We start from the raw sequence: 17,802 nt of genomic DNA on the forward strand, positions 1-17,802 counted from the left end.
AAGCCTAAATTGAGAATTGACCCTGTATCTCCTGTTAGGCAGTGTTGAGCACTAATCAGTGTGTTGTTGGCTGTATTTGCCATGATTTTGCTTTGTGGCACACAATATCTAGTCATTCAACTTAGGTAGATTCCAAAGAAACAGTTTGGGAAATGCTATGTTAAATTTAAATGATTTTAAAAAATAATGAAAAAAAGAATTACACAGATTTAATACATGTGGAGAAGGTAGACACTTTTTCTCTGTAAAATTGTGCCATTTTAGTTGTTAGCTGAAAAGATGTCCCGCTGCTTTGCCAAGAGAGATCTGGCTACAGATTAATTTATGTCACTAGTTTTGTAAGAAGAGAATGTGGTTGGCTACTGCAAGGACATTGCCTTTAACCTTGTAAAGACATTATGAAATCGTGAAGCAGGAAACAGAAGAAAATAATGAGTCGTTGGAATTTAACATTTTAATCCATTTGCCAAGGAATAAATGTGCTATTCCTATACAAGAATACTAGAAATAAACCTAAAGAAAAAAAAAGCGTAACTCCCTTAATTCAACATGTGTTTTATGTATTATGTCAAACCATTCTTACATTGAAATATCTTTGAATCATAATAGTTTGCTACCAGCTATAAATACCCATTGAAATCATTATCTGTACAGAGTTATGTACAGATAATGTACAGAGACCTTTGTGGTATTGAGTGATAAATTGCAGGCTTTTCAATGGAAAACTGAATTCAAAGAGCTAACTTTTTTTTTTTTTTAACTAGCATGAGCCACATGAATGTAGCATTACCTAATATTCCTTTACACGGAAGGTGACTGCATTGTAAAGGATTGCCAGTGACTAATTGTATATTGGCTTGCCAAGTTGTGACTAACTGGGTGCAAAATTTAGATTAAACTATTTAAAAAGTAGTAATGAATTTTCAATGCACATTTTTTTAACAGAATGTAAGATAAATTCTGTCATAAGTACCCAGCTATAAAGATAACACCTTGTGCTGAACATTTAAGAAAATATATAGCAACTGTTTGAGTGTAACATGGTATTTGACAGCAGTTAAAAACCAAAATGGCCCCATCTAGTTTGCCCAAAGGAGATTAGGATTGTAACTGCCACTTTGTGCAGGTTATCCCCTAGTGCTTTCATTTAGGGCTGTTCACTGCCGTTCTATGCATACTTTCCATTCTTCTTTGTGCTGTTGGCTTCCAGAATGTAACCAATTTGTACCACCGATGATAAAGGGAATTTGGGTAATTACAATTTTAGTCACCATTGCAGGTAGAAAGCTTCATTTTCCCCTGAAAAGGTAAAGGAATTGGAGCTTTTGGAACACACATTTTTTTAACTTTATCAGTAAAAATGATTGTATGATTTTGGGGGACGCACTCATGCTCTTTTCAGGTATATTTACAAGGAACTGGCGTGTTGAGAAAGGAAGCCAATTCAAATTCCTCCCCACCAAATCATTGTTGGGAGGCTTTCTCTGCACTCAATGTGGTCTGCCTATTACTACTGCTATTGTATTATAGTGCTACTAGAGGTTTGCAGTGTAGTGTATATAAGAGAGAGTCCTTGCTAGAGGGTTTCATTTTTATGAGTTTAGATTTTAAAACAGTCTCAAGAAGATAGGGTTTTTAAGCTGAATTTCAGTACTTCCAGTGAAGGGAGCATGATACATTGCCTCTGTATAGCGCAGCAAAATAGAAAGAATGGAGTCTGGAGTTGGTAATTGAGAATGCCACAGATAAGAGTGACATACCTGATGAGCAAGTTCCCATGGAGGGTGTAAGGAGAGATGAGAGAAAAGGTAATAAGAAGCTGCAGAATGAATGAACTTGTGTGTCAGTAAGAACTTTGAGCTGTATGTGAAAATGGTGAAGGAGCCAAAGAAGTGATTTGAGAAAAGGAGGAGTAAGTAAAGTTTTGAACAGGTTTAAGTAAAGAGAAATGGTTCAGAGAGAGGAACAGTTGCCTAAGTGAAAGGTGATAATGCTGTGGATAAAGGACATAATGGTTTGTTTAGAAAAGGACAGATTGTGGTTACAGAGAAGAAACAGGAGCATTTGTCAATGTGTTGGGTATGAGTAGAGAAAATGAGTCAAAGATGACCCTAAGGTTGTAAGCTGAGAGAATTGGGAAAATGAGTGTTCATAACAGAGAGCAGCAACTGAAGTAGAGCTTTCAGGAGAAAGCCAAGTCTCAGTTAATGCAAGATGATGTTGAGTATGAGAAATACGGAGATCATGAATATAGGCAGTGTTGTTGGAAAAAGATCAGACATCCCACAAGGAGCATGAGATACGGCACACCATACCAATCTCTTTTCTCCTAAGGGGCAAACAATATGCGCTTAGACCAAGGAAAAAGAATAGGTCGCAATATGCAACCATCTTAATGTAGTCTACCACACAAATAGGGAGGTGGAGGACTGCAAGAGGAAATGGAGGCAGCTGAAGAGGTTTATGAGGCGCAAGGCTGGGGCCGACCCGCCAGGTATGATCATTGTGAACTTCACCCCTAGGGAGCGCATGGTGCATAGGCTCCTTCCCCAGGAGGGCATCCATGGTCTGGGAAGCCAGGACACCTCAGCACAGGCTGGGAAGTCAGGTAAGTTTGGGAGAACAAAGCTGTGCTGGCTGTTCTTTCTGTTTTGCACCCTGTTCCTCAAGCAGGGATAGTGTGGGGGCCCTCACTGATAACACTCCCATGTGTAGTACAGGTTCTCAGGTAGGTGGGGAAGGGGGTAAGAAGGCATACAAGAGTATATGCTGAAAGGCTGGTTATCAGAGGCCATGTCCCAACAATTCAACAGGGAGTACAGGTTAGTAGGCAGGTCTGGGGCCACTCAGCTTGCCAGGTGGGGAACCCCTGTACCTCTCATGTTTAGATGGCTGCTTCCCCCACCCTCCACCTAGGCTCATTACCAACCAGTGTCTATTCCTGCTTTCTAGGCCTCTCATTATGCCCTCCACACCACTTACACAATCCTTCCTTCTGTACCCACCTGGCTGTCTGGCACCCTGGCCTCTGAGGTGCACAGTGCACCATACCCCTTGGCTCCTGCAGTGTTGGATTTAGAAGCATACATCTTTGGGTTGCATGACAATACCATTCCTCATCAGCTGTGGTCTAGAAGTGCACATGGAGGGGTACTTTCAGGAAGGCTGCAGCAGACTGCCAGATTTGCTAGTGCAACAGATACATTTTCTCTACTTTCTCTATGCAAGCGAGGACACGGAGTCCGATGGACAACCTGGAACCCGCAGGCAGGTTGAGGGCTCACAGGATGGCACCCTGAGAGAGGAAGAGCATGCTGAGGACACCAGCCAGGAATGAAGAGCAGGAGCAATTAGTGGTGGACCCCTCCTCCCTCCCACTTTAAATACAAGGTTGAGGAGGCAAGTAGAAGCAGCATTAGTGAGATATCTTGGATATAAGAAATGGGAAAAAACAAAAAGGGAGATGGGGAAGAGAGGAGAGAGATGGTGCCTGCAGTGGGGAGGAAGATGATGCCCATAGAGGAGAGGGGAGGAAGATGGGAGGACATGGTGCCTATGGAGAAAAGGGGAAGGGGAGAGAAGAGAGATGGGAGGAGATGGTATCCATGGAGAGAAGGATAGGGAAGAGAGAAAGGATGAGATAGTGCCCATGAAGGAGAGGAGAGGAGATGGTGCCCAGGGAGGGGAGGAGATGGAGCCAAGGGAGTGGAGGAGAGGAGAGGAAAAGAAATGATGCCCATGAAGGGGAGGAAGATGGGAGAACATGGTGCCCATGAGGGGAAGGGGAGAGAAGAAAGATGGTAGGAGAAGGTGTCCATGGAAGGGAAGAGATGAAAACTAGATAGATATGAACAGGAAGAAGAAAAATGGAAGAAAATTGAGTGTGAAAGATGGATATAGGGCAGGAAGAGAAAAAAAAAAGTAATAGTGATTAAGATAGTAGAGCCAGGAAACAGAGCACAAAAAAGTAGAACCAGAGAAAGTGAACAAGATAATTTAAAAGATAAACTCACCAGACAAGAAAGGTAAGATAAATTATTTTATTTGTAGTTTAATAATTGAAATAAGCCCATTTTGAGAACTTACATCTGCTGTCTATATATTGCACTGTACAGGAGGAAATATGAGAGGACTGCTTTATGTGATAAAATGTGTGATCGCAATTAATCATGCAATTTTAATTTTTGGAGCAATGAGCACTGGGGTTGTCGTCGTCGCACAACTGTAAGACTTTTTTAAATATTTTATTTATCGTTTTTATACATAGTAAACAAGTAAATTAAATATTATAGCTTCATTTAAAGTCCACAACAGGAGTCCAAGATTCCTAAATAGGAGAAAACAGGTAATAAACTTTATAAATCAAATTTTGAGATACAGACGAGTTTCTATTCAACTTCACTTAACTAGGAGCTCTCTTAGATGTTAAAAAAGATGACAGTTGGTCAGGATCAAAATAAACATATTTCACGGCTTGATAGGAGATTAAACATTTACAAGGATATTTAAGGTAAAAAGTTGCGCCAAGTTGAAGTGTCGCCTGTCTCATCTGTAAAAACTTTTGTCGTCGCCTTTGCGTTTCCCTTGCTAGATCTGGAAAAACATGAGTTTGCAAACCACGAAAGGTTTTTTCTTTATTCTGAAAAAACTTCTTTAAAATCCAGATCTTGTCAGAAGGTAACGCTACAGTGGCCAACATAGTAGTTGGTGTTATCTGTTCTGAATCCGACATTTCAAGAAGGGCAGAAACATCCAATGGTTGCGCATTCTGAATATTATTCCTTTGTAAAGGATCCAAACCCTTCACAGGTATATAAAAAACCTGTGAAAAGGGTGGCATATCTTTATCTTCTATCTCTAGAATTTCTCTGAGGTAATTTTTTAGCATCTCCCGAGGGGAGATAAGTGGTTGTCGCGGAAAATTTATAAAACACAGATTATTAGATTTTGAAGTATTTTCCAGCATTTCTGATTTTCTCCTTAAATTGACCAAGTCTTTAAGCATTGTTGTTTGCTGTGATTTCAACTCTAAAACATCCTTTTTCTGTTTAGCCAAATCTGCTTTAACTATTTTCACCTCATTCTCAATTTCTGTTACCTTCCCATCTAATATCACAACTTCATTTCTTATTTTCCTCATCTGGGGGCACAAAAACTTCCCCATTTCTGCAATCAACTGCCATAGATTGTCCAATGTCATTTCATCTGGTTTCTGAAAAAGTTTAGCAAATGCAATGCTCTCACTCTCTTCCTGTGAAACATGTTTCTCACCTTCCAATGTCCCTCGCAACTCCTCCTGTGTTTTTCCGGCAGTGTGAGATAACAGGGAAGAAGCTGACAAATCTCCCACGTTCTCCGTTAAGGCTAACACTGCCTCCCGTCCAGTTCCACCCTGTAACACTTCGGTATTCAGGGCTAAGGACGCCGCCACCGGAGAACTACTTCTCACAGGCTGGGGAGATGGGGCCCTTGCATGGGACTCAAAGAAACTTCCAGTTCAAGGTTCAGCTCCTGGTTTCCTATCCTGGGCTGTTCCAGCGAACCACTCACTGACGCTGCTGTTGAAACCTGAGCTCGTTGCAGATAAGATTCAATCAAGCCAGAAGATATCAAAGGTCTTTGCTGCTGGGCTGCAGTAGCAGCAGCTCTGCCCCTTCTCTTCGGCATTACAAAGTAATTAGAGAGTAACAGTAAAATCTGGAGGAGCTCTAAAACACATCTGTCTCAGTCAGCGACCATCTTCGCAACTGTAAGACTTTAACACTGGCTGAACGAATAGAAGTTCTTAAAAAAATTAGAAAATCTGAGGAAATAGAAGATGCTCTTCTTCGGTGGGTTTCTCAAGTCAGGAGAAAACAGTTTCCTGTCAGTGGTCCACTACTTATGGATAAAGCTAATCAGCTAGCTGAAAGTCTTGGACTAACTGAATTCAAAGCCACTGTTGGATGCTTGGAAAGATGGAAGGAGAGGAACAACATAAAATTCAAGAAACAGCATGGTGAAAAACAAGACGCTGATGACTTTGGTGCTGAAAATTGGGTTGTTTCACTTCTTCCTACCATCTTGAACGAGTTTGCACCTTGTAACATTTTCAATGCTGACAAAAACGGTCTCTACTGGCGAGCGATTCCTGATGGAACACTTGCATTCAAACAAGCCGAAACTACAGGAAGTAAAACGTTGAAGGACCGACTGATGATACTCCTTTGCTGCAATATGGATGGGAATGAGAAGTTGGAACCCCTCGTCATTGGAAAGAGCAAACAGCCCTATTGCTTCAAGAATGTTAAGCGACTTCCTGTGTCAGTTATGAAAGTCTACTTTCTATACCTATTCGCCTAAATCAGTGATGGGCAACCTTTTGAGCTTGGTGTGTCAAAATTCGCCAAAAAACCGAGCATAACTCGGGTGGTGTGTCACTTCGAGAAAAAAAACCATAATTTCACGATACTTATAGTTTAAATAACAAAAATGTATAATTGTAATATATAACTGTATTTAATAAACCAAAAACTAATTATTTAACTTACCTGCTTAGTGACTTCTTTGTTCATCCGTCAATCGGTTTCTTTTGTTGGTCTTGGTATTATTTAACTTGTGTGGGGTGCCGTGAACTAAGATAAGTGAGGGGGAGGGGGAATTCTTTAACTAATCTGCCTATTAGTGACTTTTTTGTTGCTGAATTTCATTGGCTAAATCTTCAATTGAAGGTTGGTATTTTGTACACTTCAAGCCCAAGCAAGCGCTACTAACTTCATCTTTCAATCTGTTTCTTTTGTTGGTTTTGATATTATTTAATGCTTAGAATAAGGTTTTACAAAAGTATGTAGAGGGAAAAATTGTGAGTAAAGCCATTGCTATATTTTTCAGGGTGCTAAAAGTGTCTGGTAATCGGATCCAGGCACTCCAAATTTCCTGGTAACTCAGATATTCTCTTAATAATTGCATCTTTATTCTGCATATCGTGAAATAGAACTGGTGCACATCTTAGGAGAGTTTCTTTAATAAATCCTCCCTCACTGAGTGCTTTTCCATGCTGAGCTATGGAGTGAGCAATGCTCAAACTTGCAGATGTTAAATTTGTAGAACCTTTTACAAATATAAAGATGGAATTAGATTGGCTCTTATAAAAGTGTAGCTGCCTGGAAATGTATTCCTTCCTTTCATCCTCACTTTTTTTCAAGAGCTGGGAATGATTAGTTTCAAAATGTCTATTTATATTCCACGTTCTGCTTACTACCGTTTCAGTACATAGAACGCAAAGAGGGGCATAATGGAACAGAAACGCCTATCTCCATGGGCGTTAATCTCCGAGAACGGGTCCGTGAAGGGGCGGGGCGGATCGTATTTTTTAAAAGAAAAAGACGCCCATGTTTTATTCGTCAAGGTGTGAGCTGGGCGATTTTGCTTTTCAGCGATAATGGAAAATGAAATCGCCCAGCTCAAAAACGAATAAATCCAAGGCATTTGTTCGTGGGAGGGGCCAGGATTCATAGTGCACTGGTCCCCCTCACATGGCAGGACACCAACCGGGCACCCTAGGGGGCACTTTTACAAAAAACAAATAAAAGGTAAAAGAGCTCCCAGGTGCATAGCACCCTTCCCTTGGGTGTTGAGCCCCCCAAATCCCCCTCAAAACCCACTGCCCACAAGTCTACATCATTACTATAGCCCTAAGAGGTGAAGGGGGGCACCTACATGTGGGTACAGTGGGTTTGGGGAGGGTTGGACGACTAATAGCATTAAGCAGCACAATTGTAACAGGTAGGGGGGGGGATGGGCCTGGGTCCACCTGCCTGACGTCCACTGCACCCCCTAACAACTGCTCCAGGGACCTGCATACTGCTGCTTGGGAGGAGGGTATGACATTTGAGGGTGAAAGTAAAAAGTTGTGAAACATCATTTGTTGTGGTGGGAGGGGGTTAGTGACCACTGGGGGAGTCAGGGGAGGTCATCCCCGACTCCCTCTGGGGGTCATCTGGTAATTTAGGGCACTTTTGGGGGCCTTATTCGTAAAACAACAGGGTCCAGGAAAAGTGTTCTAAATTCTAGCTCAAAACTGTTCCATTATCGGCGAAGGGCGCCCATCTCTGTTCGCCCGATAACCACGCCCCAGTTCCTCCTTCGACACGCCTTCGATACGCCCCCGTCCACTTTGTCCGCATCCGCGACGGAGTGCAGTTGAAAGCGACCCAAATTCGGCTTTTGATTATACCGCGTTATTCGTTTTTGTGAGATAAACGCCCATCTCCCGATTTAGGTCGGAACTTGGGCGTTATTCTCGTTCGATTATAAGCAGGACAATGATCTGCCATTTTTTTCTATAATGCCATACATCTCGGTCCATGTCTCTTGAAAGGGTCGGCTACTGCTACTACCACTTCCTTTACTTAACCTTGGTTTTTTATTTTTTGGGTTCGCCATCAGGGGGGCAGTGACAGAAGATAGAATTATAGATAGCCTGTTAGCCCTGCAGGCAATTAGGGGTTAACTAGCCTAACTGACCACCCTATGTAAATTAAGATGGCTGCCGCTAATTCTAATGGCGGGAAACGGCACCCATTGCACATGCCCTTGCCTCTCCCAGCCTCCCCCTCACCTATCTCAGTAATGATGGTCAATTAGAAATCCACGACACCCCTGAACAGTAGATTGGATGATGGTTGCTGTGGTTATGTGGTTGCTGGTAATGGCGATCACAGGACCCTCAGAGATGCGTCCCCCACGGCATTCCGCTGCTCTCTGCTCCGCCGGCCGGAAGTGAGGTCAAACGGCCGTGCAGGAGCCGGGGCAGAGGGAGCAGCAGGGAGGGAACGAGCGGAGGACTCGGAGGGAGCCAATAGGAGCGCACACGGGTAAACATGCACGGGGGGGGGGTGATTTCGCCGGGGGGGAGGTCGCGCTGCACCTTGGGGGGGGGCGCATCGGCGATCCACCCGGGTGTCAGCAAGGAACGCCGCTGCTTCTCTGTATGCGGCCACATGCGGCCGCGTGTCATCGAAAATGGCTACGCGTGTCAGTACTGACACGTGTGTCATAGGTTCGCCATCAGGGGCCTAAATCTTCTCTTATCTCCCTTATTTAATATTTTCACATCACTACTTGTATCTGACATCCTGGAATGACAAAGCCATAACAGGACTATGTAAGCCACATTGAGCCTGCAACTAGGTGGGAAAATGTGGGATACTACTACTACAAATGCAATAAATAAAAATAAACGCAAATTCATGGATGACGGGAAATTTGGAAGCAGTAGCTAAAGAAGTTAGACACTAGAATGCGGGCACAAAAGCGTCAGATTTTATTGCTTTGTGATAATTGTGCTGCACACAGTGATGATGTCAGGCTGTCTAACGTCAAGGTGGCCTTCCTGTCACCAAACACTACCTCTCTGATCCAACCTATGGATCAGGGCATAATAGCCAATTTCAAACAACATTATCGGGCTCTTGTGCTACGTCGTCTGATGAGCGTTATGGATGACCAGACTGGCAAGAATAAACTTGCTGTTGAACTGGCTCGTAATCTATCACTGTTGGATTCCCTACATATGCAGAAAGAAGCCTGGAATCATGTTTCACAAGCAACCATTGTGAACTGCTACAAGCGGGCAAGCTTTGTTAGGGATGTGGAGAGGGACGAAATAGATGCAGCTGTTGCAAACGGGTCAGATGAACAGGCTATTGACATCCCAGCCTGTGTTACTGAAGAGGAGTTTCATCACTACGTAGCTGTTGATTACGATGCACAAACAACTGACGACAGTACTGATGTCAAGATATATGCCTACGCACAGGCAACGGCTGATGATGAAACAGATGATGAAATTAGCAGCAAGACACATGCTGACGAAATTCAACAACTTCTTGTCACTTTTGCAAGAGCGCTGGAGAGTCTCAACGCCGTGCGGGCCTATCTGGAGGCCACTGGATGTCAGTGCTATGACAGTTTTTATCGTCTGGCAGACATAGTCTATGGAACTCACAGACACAAGAGTGTACAGAGGACTATGACTGATTACTTCAAGTAAGCCTAACGTCAGTTAACGGAGACTGTATAACGTCAGTTAACGGAGACTGTATACTGTACGTATAATAAACAGTACTGTACATATGTTTATCAGATGTCAAGCTTTTGTGTCACAACAGTTAAGTGCACACGCCGGTTAACTGCATGTATTTCTTTGGTCCCAGACCCTTGCACTTAAGTGGATTGCAGAGTGTATATATATAGAGAGAGAGAGAGAGAGTAACATTTGAATTTCTGATTGCCACTGAATATTATCAGTATCTAGCTTATTTTCAAAGGGAAGGGCGCCCATCTTCCGACACATCGGGAGATGGGCGTCCTTCTCCCAAGGTCGCCCAAATCGGCATAATCGAAAGCCGATTTTTGTGTCCTCAACTGCTTTCCGTCGTGGGGACGACCAAAGTTCACGGGGCGTGTTGACAATGTACCGAAGGCGGGACAGGGGCGTGGTTAACAGATGGGCGTCCTCAGCTGATAATGGAAAAAAGAAGGGCGTCTCTCATGAGTATTTGGTCGACTTTACTTGGTCTCTTTTATTTTCATGACCAAGCCTCGAAAAGGTACCCGAATTGAGCAGATGACCACCGGAGGGAATCGGGGATGACCTCCCCTTACTCCCCTAGTGGTCACCAACCCCATCCCACCCTAAAAAAAAATTTAAAAACATTTTTTTTCAACCTCTATGCCAGCCTCAAATGTCATACCCAGCTCCATCACAGCGTTAAGCAGGTCCATGGAGCAGTTTTTAGTGGGTGCAGTGCATTTCAGGCAGGCGGACCCAGGCTCATCTCCCTCCCACCAGTTACACTTCTGGTGGTAAATGTGAGCCCTCGAAAACCCACCTGAAACCCACTGAACCCACATGTAGGTGCCCCCCTTCATCCCTAAGGGCTGTGGTAATGGTGTACAGTTGTGGGGAGGGGGTTTGGGGGGCTCAGCACTGAAGATAAGGGAGTATGCACCTGGGAGCAATTTGTGAAGTCCACTGCAGTGTCCCCTAGGGTGCCTGGTTGGTGTCCTGGCATGTGAGGAGGACCGGGGATGACCATCTGTAAGGTCGACCTAAATGTTGAGATTTGGGCGTCCACAACCGTATTATCAAAAAGAAAGATGGACGTCCATCTTGTTTTGATAATACGGATTTCCCCGCCCCTTCGCCAGAACGTCCCTAGAGATGGTCGTCCCCATTCGATTATGCCCCTCCACGTATTTTACTGATATCACTGAATTAATTTATATTTTGTGTGTATGTGTGTTTTTTAAATTTCAGGTGGATTTTCAATGGGAGGAGCCATGGCAATGCATTTAGCTTACAAGTATCATCAAGATGTAGCAGGAGTATTTGCTCTTTCTAGTTTTCTTAACAAGGGATCTGTTGTTTACCAAGTAAGTATCAAACATGTCTCCAAAACTTTTTTATATAGAATATTTTTTTAAAAGAAAATTCATATTTACTGGTATTTACAGTTCCATTGTTTGTCATTAGTTCTATGCCTAATACAGTTCTTCTCAAGCCTTTCCTGGGGTGCACCAGCCTCAAAAAAAGTGGGCTTTTTAGCCTTGATTTGAATAGGGCCAGACAGAGCAAGATATGCTGACTCAACCTTTTCAGACATACTAGGGTCCTTTTACTAAGGTGCGCCGAAATATGGCCTGTGCTGAAATAGATGCGTGTATTGGATGAGCGCAGGTCCATTTTTCAGTGCACCTGCAAAAAAGGCCTCTTTTTTGGGGGTTGGAAATGGATGTGCAGCAAAATAAAAATTGGCGCATGTCTATTTTGGGCCTGAGACCTTACCGCCACCCATTGACGTAGCGATAAAGTCTCACGTGTTAACCGGGCAGTAATGATATACATGCGCACAAGTTTGATTACCGCGCTGTTAGCGCCGCACACCAGAAATTTTCCGGCATACCTAGTGGACGCACATAAAAACTGAAATTACTGCCTGGGCGTTGTGGTAGCCGGGTGGTAGTTCAAAATTGATGCGCGTAGGACTCGCGTATGCGCCTAAGTGGCTTAATAAAAGGGCCCCACTGTTTGGTGCAGCAAGATGGAAGGAAGGGACTTTGGAATTGGTGGAAAAGAAGGCACAGATAAGTGACTTACCCAATAAACGGTTTTCTTAATAAGGACTGGGGGGAGAAAAAAGAGATATCGAGGAGCAGCAGGATTAATATACTTGTAGGTCAGTTAAAGAAGTTAGATCTGTATGTAGAAACAGAGAGGGAGCCAATGAAGTGACTGGAGAAGAGGTGTTATGTGACTGTAGCAGTGGAAGATAGGTCTTGTAGCAGACATTTGAATAGACAGAAGGAGAGAGAGATGGTTCAGTGGGAGACCTGTGAGGAGCAGCTTGCAATAGTTTAGGCATAGGTGCCAACTCCATGGGTGCTGTTGGTGCTCGAGCACCCCCAATATTTCACCCACCGGAAGTTCCTTTCATCCCTCCCTCCCTTCGAGTTCCAGGCCCCTTCCCTCCGAATTTTAAAAGTCATCATCTTACCTCATTGGAGTTACAGTGACGGCAGCAGCTGTGAAAAGTGTGCAGGCTTGGCACTTAGTTCAGTCTTCCCTTCTCTCTCTCTCTCAGAGGTGAGAGAGAGAGAAGGGAAGACTGAACTAAGCGCCGAGCCTGCACGCTTTTCACCGCTGCTGCCGTAACCCCGATGAGGTAAGATGACTTTTAAAATTTGGAGGGAGGGGGCCTGGAACTCGAAGGGAGGGAGGAGGGGTCCTTGGAACTCGGGAGGGAGGGAGGAGGGGGAGGCCTTGGAACTCGGAGGGACCCTGGAACTTGGCGGGAGGGGGCACGACCCTGGAACTCGGAGGGGCAGGGGGACGACCCTGGAACTCAGAGGGAGGGGGAATGAGGGACGGGGGACAGGGGAGGGGAGAGGGAGGGAGGGGGGACAGGGGAGAGGGAGGGGGACAGAGGGGGGAATGCACCACCTGTGAAAAAAAAAAAAAAATCAGCACCCCCAATCATTTTGAAAAGTTGGCTCCTATGAGTGTTGTTCAGAGGTTCCCAAACCTGGTCCTGGAGGCACCCCAGCCAGTCACGTTTTCAGCATACCCACATATTCATCAGAGAGATTTGCTTGCACTTCCTCCACTGCATGCAAATCTATCTCATAAATATTCATTGAGGATATATTGAAAAGCTGACTGGTTTGGGTGCCTCCAGGAACCATTGGTCTACATGGAGGTGATGATAGAGTATGGATAAGGGCTTTAATAGTGTGCTCAGAAAGGAAAGGATGAAATTTGGTGTTAATACAGAGAAAGAAGTAATGGATTTTAGCAGTCTGTTGTATATGTGCAGAGAAAGAGAGAGAAATCAAGACGACCCTAAGATTAGAAGCTGAGGCGACAGTGGTTTTTGTTGAATTGCTTATATATTTTTTTTTATCACCAGATAATTAAGGAAAATAGCTCACTTCCTGAACTGTTTCAGTGCCATGGAGCTCTAGATCAGCTCGTTTTTCATTCCTGGGGCAAAGAGACCAACTCAGCTTTACTGTCTTTGGGAGTCCCAACCACATTTCACAGCTTTCCTAATCTTTATCATGAACTAAGCAAGACAGAACTGGAAAACCTGAGGTCCTGGATTTTAAAGAAACTACCTGAAGAAGCAACAGCACCTAGAAACTAAGAATGTTACTTTTGTTCATTTTTTTTTTTAATGTTACATTTGTACCCCGCGCTTTCCCACTCATGGCAGGCTCAATGCGGCTTACATATTGTATACAGGTACTTATTTGTACCTGGGGCAATGGAGGGTTAAGTGACTTGCCCAGAGTCACAAGGAGCTACATGTGCCTGAAGTGGGAATCGAACTCAGTTCCTTAGTTCCCCAGGACTAATATCATTGCAAGCATTTGCCATTATTGCCATGTTTTGTTTTGTTTTTTAGCATAATAAAATTCTATTTTGAAATTTGTTTATTCTTTTCCCAGCTATGCAGATTTTAGAGGTTATTGGGCTTATTTTCAAAGCACTTAAGGGCCCTTTTACAGAGCGGCGGTAAGCCCAACGTGGGCTTATCACGCACTCTTCCGGGACTACCACCAGCCCAATGCATCCCGTGCATGTGCTGTTTCCGGGGGGAAAAGAAAACCCATGGAAATGGCTTGCGTGCTGCCCAGTTACTGCCGGGTTAGCATGGGTGACGGTAAGGGCTCCCCGTCTCATGGCCATGTGTGTCTGGGGGCTTTTTTACCCGCTCAGGTAAAAAGGGCCCTGGTGTGTGGGAAAAACGGCCCCTGCTGCTAGTGCAGGGCCCTTTTTCCTGCAGCTTGGTGAAAGGACCCCTTAGACTTACAAAGTACCATAGGTGTAACTTTGTAAGCCTAAGTGCTTTGAAAAATATGTCTTATTATATCGGAACCTCTTCTGCTCTGAAACTAGTTTGTCACCCAAAGTTTTGTATCTAAAAGTGCCTGAATTGGAAGAAACACACTGCCGTCCCTTCAGTTCGTGAACCTATGTTTGTATGATGTCCTGTTAAACTTTGATTTCTCATATGCCTATCTGGGTCTATCACATAACACAACCCAGCCAAGACACCGTGGAGCCAGCACATGTGTTCAGTTGTGTTAGATCCTTATATTGGTTTTATTTTTTCAAGTCTTAGACAAACTATTCATATATTTTTTAGCTCTTTTCTACAAAATTCCCCGATTGCAAGTGCAAAATCAACACAGCAGAAAAGTATAGCCTAATAAGCAGAAAGATAATGTGTGTAATATATAAGATGATGTTCCAGAAGAATACCTGCTTCTGGGCTGTTGCAAATTATGGTTTAAATAGTACATGCAAAACAAAATTTGAGCAGTATCACCTATGTTGAGTAGAGCAGAGAAACCTTAAGGCCGTGATTCTCCAACCTGGTTTTGGAGGCATCCCAGCCAGTCATGTTTTCAGGATATCCACAGTAAATATTCATGAGAGAGATTTTCATACACTGCCTCTGCTGCATGCAGATCTCTCTCATGAATAATATTCACTGTGGATATCCTGAAAACCTGACTGGCTGGAGTTCTTCCAGGACCCAGTTTGGGAACCACTGCCTTAAGGGTGAGGGAGGAGGGGGGTAAACCCCTAAAATTACAAATAAATCAGTGGAAAATAAATACTCAAGAACCCCCAACAAAAACTTTTATACAATGTACCTTACCACTAGAATTAATGAAAGGACAAATTGGTCTCACCTTCTGCATGTGGCATCCAAACATAAGAATAAGACAAAGAATTTCTGAAAACAAAAAGAAGAAGCAAAATACTGTGATCATATTTTCCACTATTCTGACAAAAGCTACTCCTGCTCACGAGGTCACTCCAAAGGCTAACATAATGGGTCCATTTACAATAATTCTTGCCAAGTCACTCTGGCTCCTCTAAAAATGTAATCACATGTATAAAAAATATCAAGTTACAGTGACAAATCATTAGATGAAACTTAAGCCAAAAAAAGACCAAAAGAACAAATTTGATGCAAAACCATTATAATGTAACTAAATAGCATTGGAAAAAAACAGCAAGACTAACAGTTGTTCCCACACAAAAAGATGAATGACAACAACAGAGCTTAAAAAGGCAAAAGAAAAAAATAACTAAAAATCTGAGAAATCTTACCTTTTAAACAGCATAACTAGGTTTGCAAATACCGTATATGCTCAAATGTAAACCAAGATAACACCCCCTCCACACACACACATACACTTTCTTTAGGGGGAAAATGTTAATTTGAATATAAACAGGGTTTATTCAGGTAGTCGTCTTCTCCCCTATCGTGTCCAGAATGCCTCCCCTCCCTTTCTTCTCCCTATTCCTCAGAGAGACCCCCCCCCCCAACACACCCATAGGCTGGCATCCACCCTGCCCCCTCCCCCCTGGGTCTCCGTTTCATCTTGTGGTCTAGTGGAGAGGCTGGGTAGGAACTATTTTCATGCATGCCGGCCCATGCTGCCTTCCTCATTAAAATGGCTGCTGTGACTTCCAGCAACAATTGCGCGAGATTGCCACTGGAGATGACAGCTATTTTGGGATTGGAGCTGTTACTGGCAAGATGCCAGCAGATTCAGGTATAAGCACTTTTTTTGCCAAAAAATCTCAGTTTATACTTATATACAGTAATAGGAGCAAGCCTGTACGGATTCTGGGGCCTTTGCGCATCCAACACGCGTCAATTTGGAACTACCGCCTGGCTACCGTGAACCCCGGGCGGTAATTCCATTTTTTACGTGTGTCCGATATGCATGGCCAAAAATATTTTTTGTTTTCTACCATGTGGCGCTAACCGGGCGGTAATTGGCAGTGTACGCACACTGATAATTACGCCCAGTTAATGCATGACACCTTACAGCTAAGTCAGTGGGTGGCAGTAAGGTCGTAGGCCCAAAACGGACGCGTGCCAATTTTTATTTTGCTATACGTCCATTTTCGGATCCCCCAAAAAGGCCCTTTTTGTAGACGTGCTAAACAAGGGACCTGTGCGTGTCCAATAAATACACGCGTCTACAACAGCACAGGCCATTTTACCTGTCAATTACCTTGGTGCTGCGAGATAAAGCCAGTAAATTCATTGTCTTTAAATGAAGGCTGCTTGAAAAAAAATCTCATTTAAATTACCGCAGCTGCAACTTAAACTACCCCCTTTAACATCCCTAAACATCGCTATCCCCACTGCAAAATTACCCAAGATCCCAATTGCAACCCTCTTCTAAATTTTGGGAGGGATTGGGTGGGGTGAAATTTCTTGCTTCAGGTCCCTCAACTAGCTTTCCTCCTTGCTGCCCATCAATTCTCAGCCCAGAGCCTGCCAATTTTCCTGACATTCTCATGCTCTTTTGCTCCTCCCCCAATCTTAAAAATAAAAACAAAACAAAATTTGCATACCCTTTGAAGTCACCATTCTTTCTGCTGTAATTTGGATGCCATACTAAACCTCAACACCTCTTCCCAGTAATCCCTTCTTATTTTGTTTACCCCTTTTTGCTAATTCATTTGTTAATTTAATTACATCCAAATTTCATTAATTTTAATTCCTAAGTCTTTATAAGACTCCCATTGCAAAATAATTAAATTATATTCTTATCGAGTATATCTCTCCCCAGTCACCACCCATTTTTCTTTTATCCCTTCACCATAACAAAATATATATAGGCACTACTGCAGCAATGCCAATATTATCCACCCATAAGTTTCTTTAACTGCTTTGCTGATAATTTGATTCAATTGCTAAACCTATTCAGGTGACATTAACTGTGACCTTTTATCTGCCATCTTATGTTAATGCGCAGTAACTACATACACATTAAGTGTAAGGCACCGTCCCTGATGATTTGACACCATTTCCACCCCATTCTTTCTTAGCGGTTAGCATAGAAATTAGCACACACTAACTGCTAAGGAACTATGTTAACTATTAACATGTTTCCTGCATTAACTGTTGACACCTGCAGCTTAATTAGGCCAAAAACGTTTTTAATTATTTTGTTATTTGCATTTCTAATATACATCAAAGACATATTCATTGTTTGACAGGAAATTCAAAAAACAAAAACAGAAGAAATTGTTATCATAATATCTCAGGTAATAAATCTTACATATAGTCCATAAAAAGGAAGAGATCCAAGAGCAGTAAATACATGGAAAGATGAATAATAGAAGAAACGTTGCAAGTAATAGAGTAAGAAAATCCTCTCAAAAACAATTAAGTAGCCCTGGTAGCAATCCCTAGAAGCAAAACTGAAGGTCAAACAAAA

The 17,802-nt window shown here is 43.1% G+C and overlaps 1 protein-coding gene across 1 annotated transcript in view; it reads left to right on the forward strand.

Annotated features, from left to right (window-relative positions):
• The window catches only part of LOC115459550 (lysophospholipase-like protein 1), a gene marked incomplete at its 5' end in the record, with an annotated part of 32,688 nt that extends 18,917 nt beyond the window's left edge, over window positions 1-13,771 (forward strand). Inside the window, 2 exons of the mRNA XM_030189363.1 lie at window positions 11,303-11,418; window positions 13,452-13,771. Coding sequence (XP_030045223.1) covers window positions 11,303-11,418; window positions 13,452-13,688 — 353 coding nt within the window. The remainder of the gene's footprint in view (window positions 1-11,302; window positions 11,419-13,451) is intronic.
• Between the last annotated feature and the right edge of the window lie 4,031 nt (window positions 13,772-17,802).

The sequence above is a fragment of the Microcaecilia unicolor genome, unplaced genomic scaffold (assembly GCF_901765095.1).
Source record: "Microcaecilia unicolor unplaced genomic scaffold, aMicUni1.1, whole genome shotgun sequence".
Taxonomy (NCBI): Eukaryota; Metazoa; Chordata; class Amphibia; order Gymnophiona; family Siphonopidae; genus Microcaecilia; species Microcaecilia unicolor.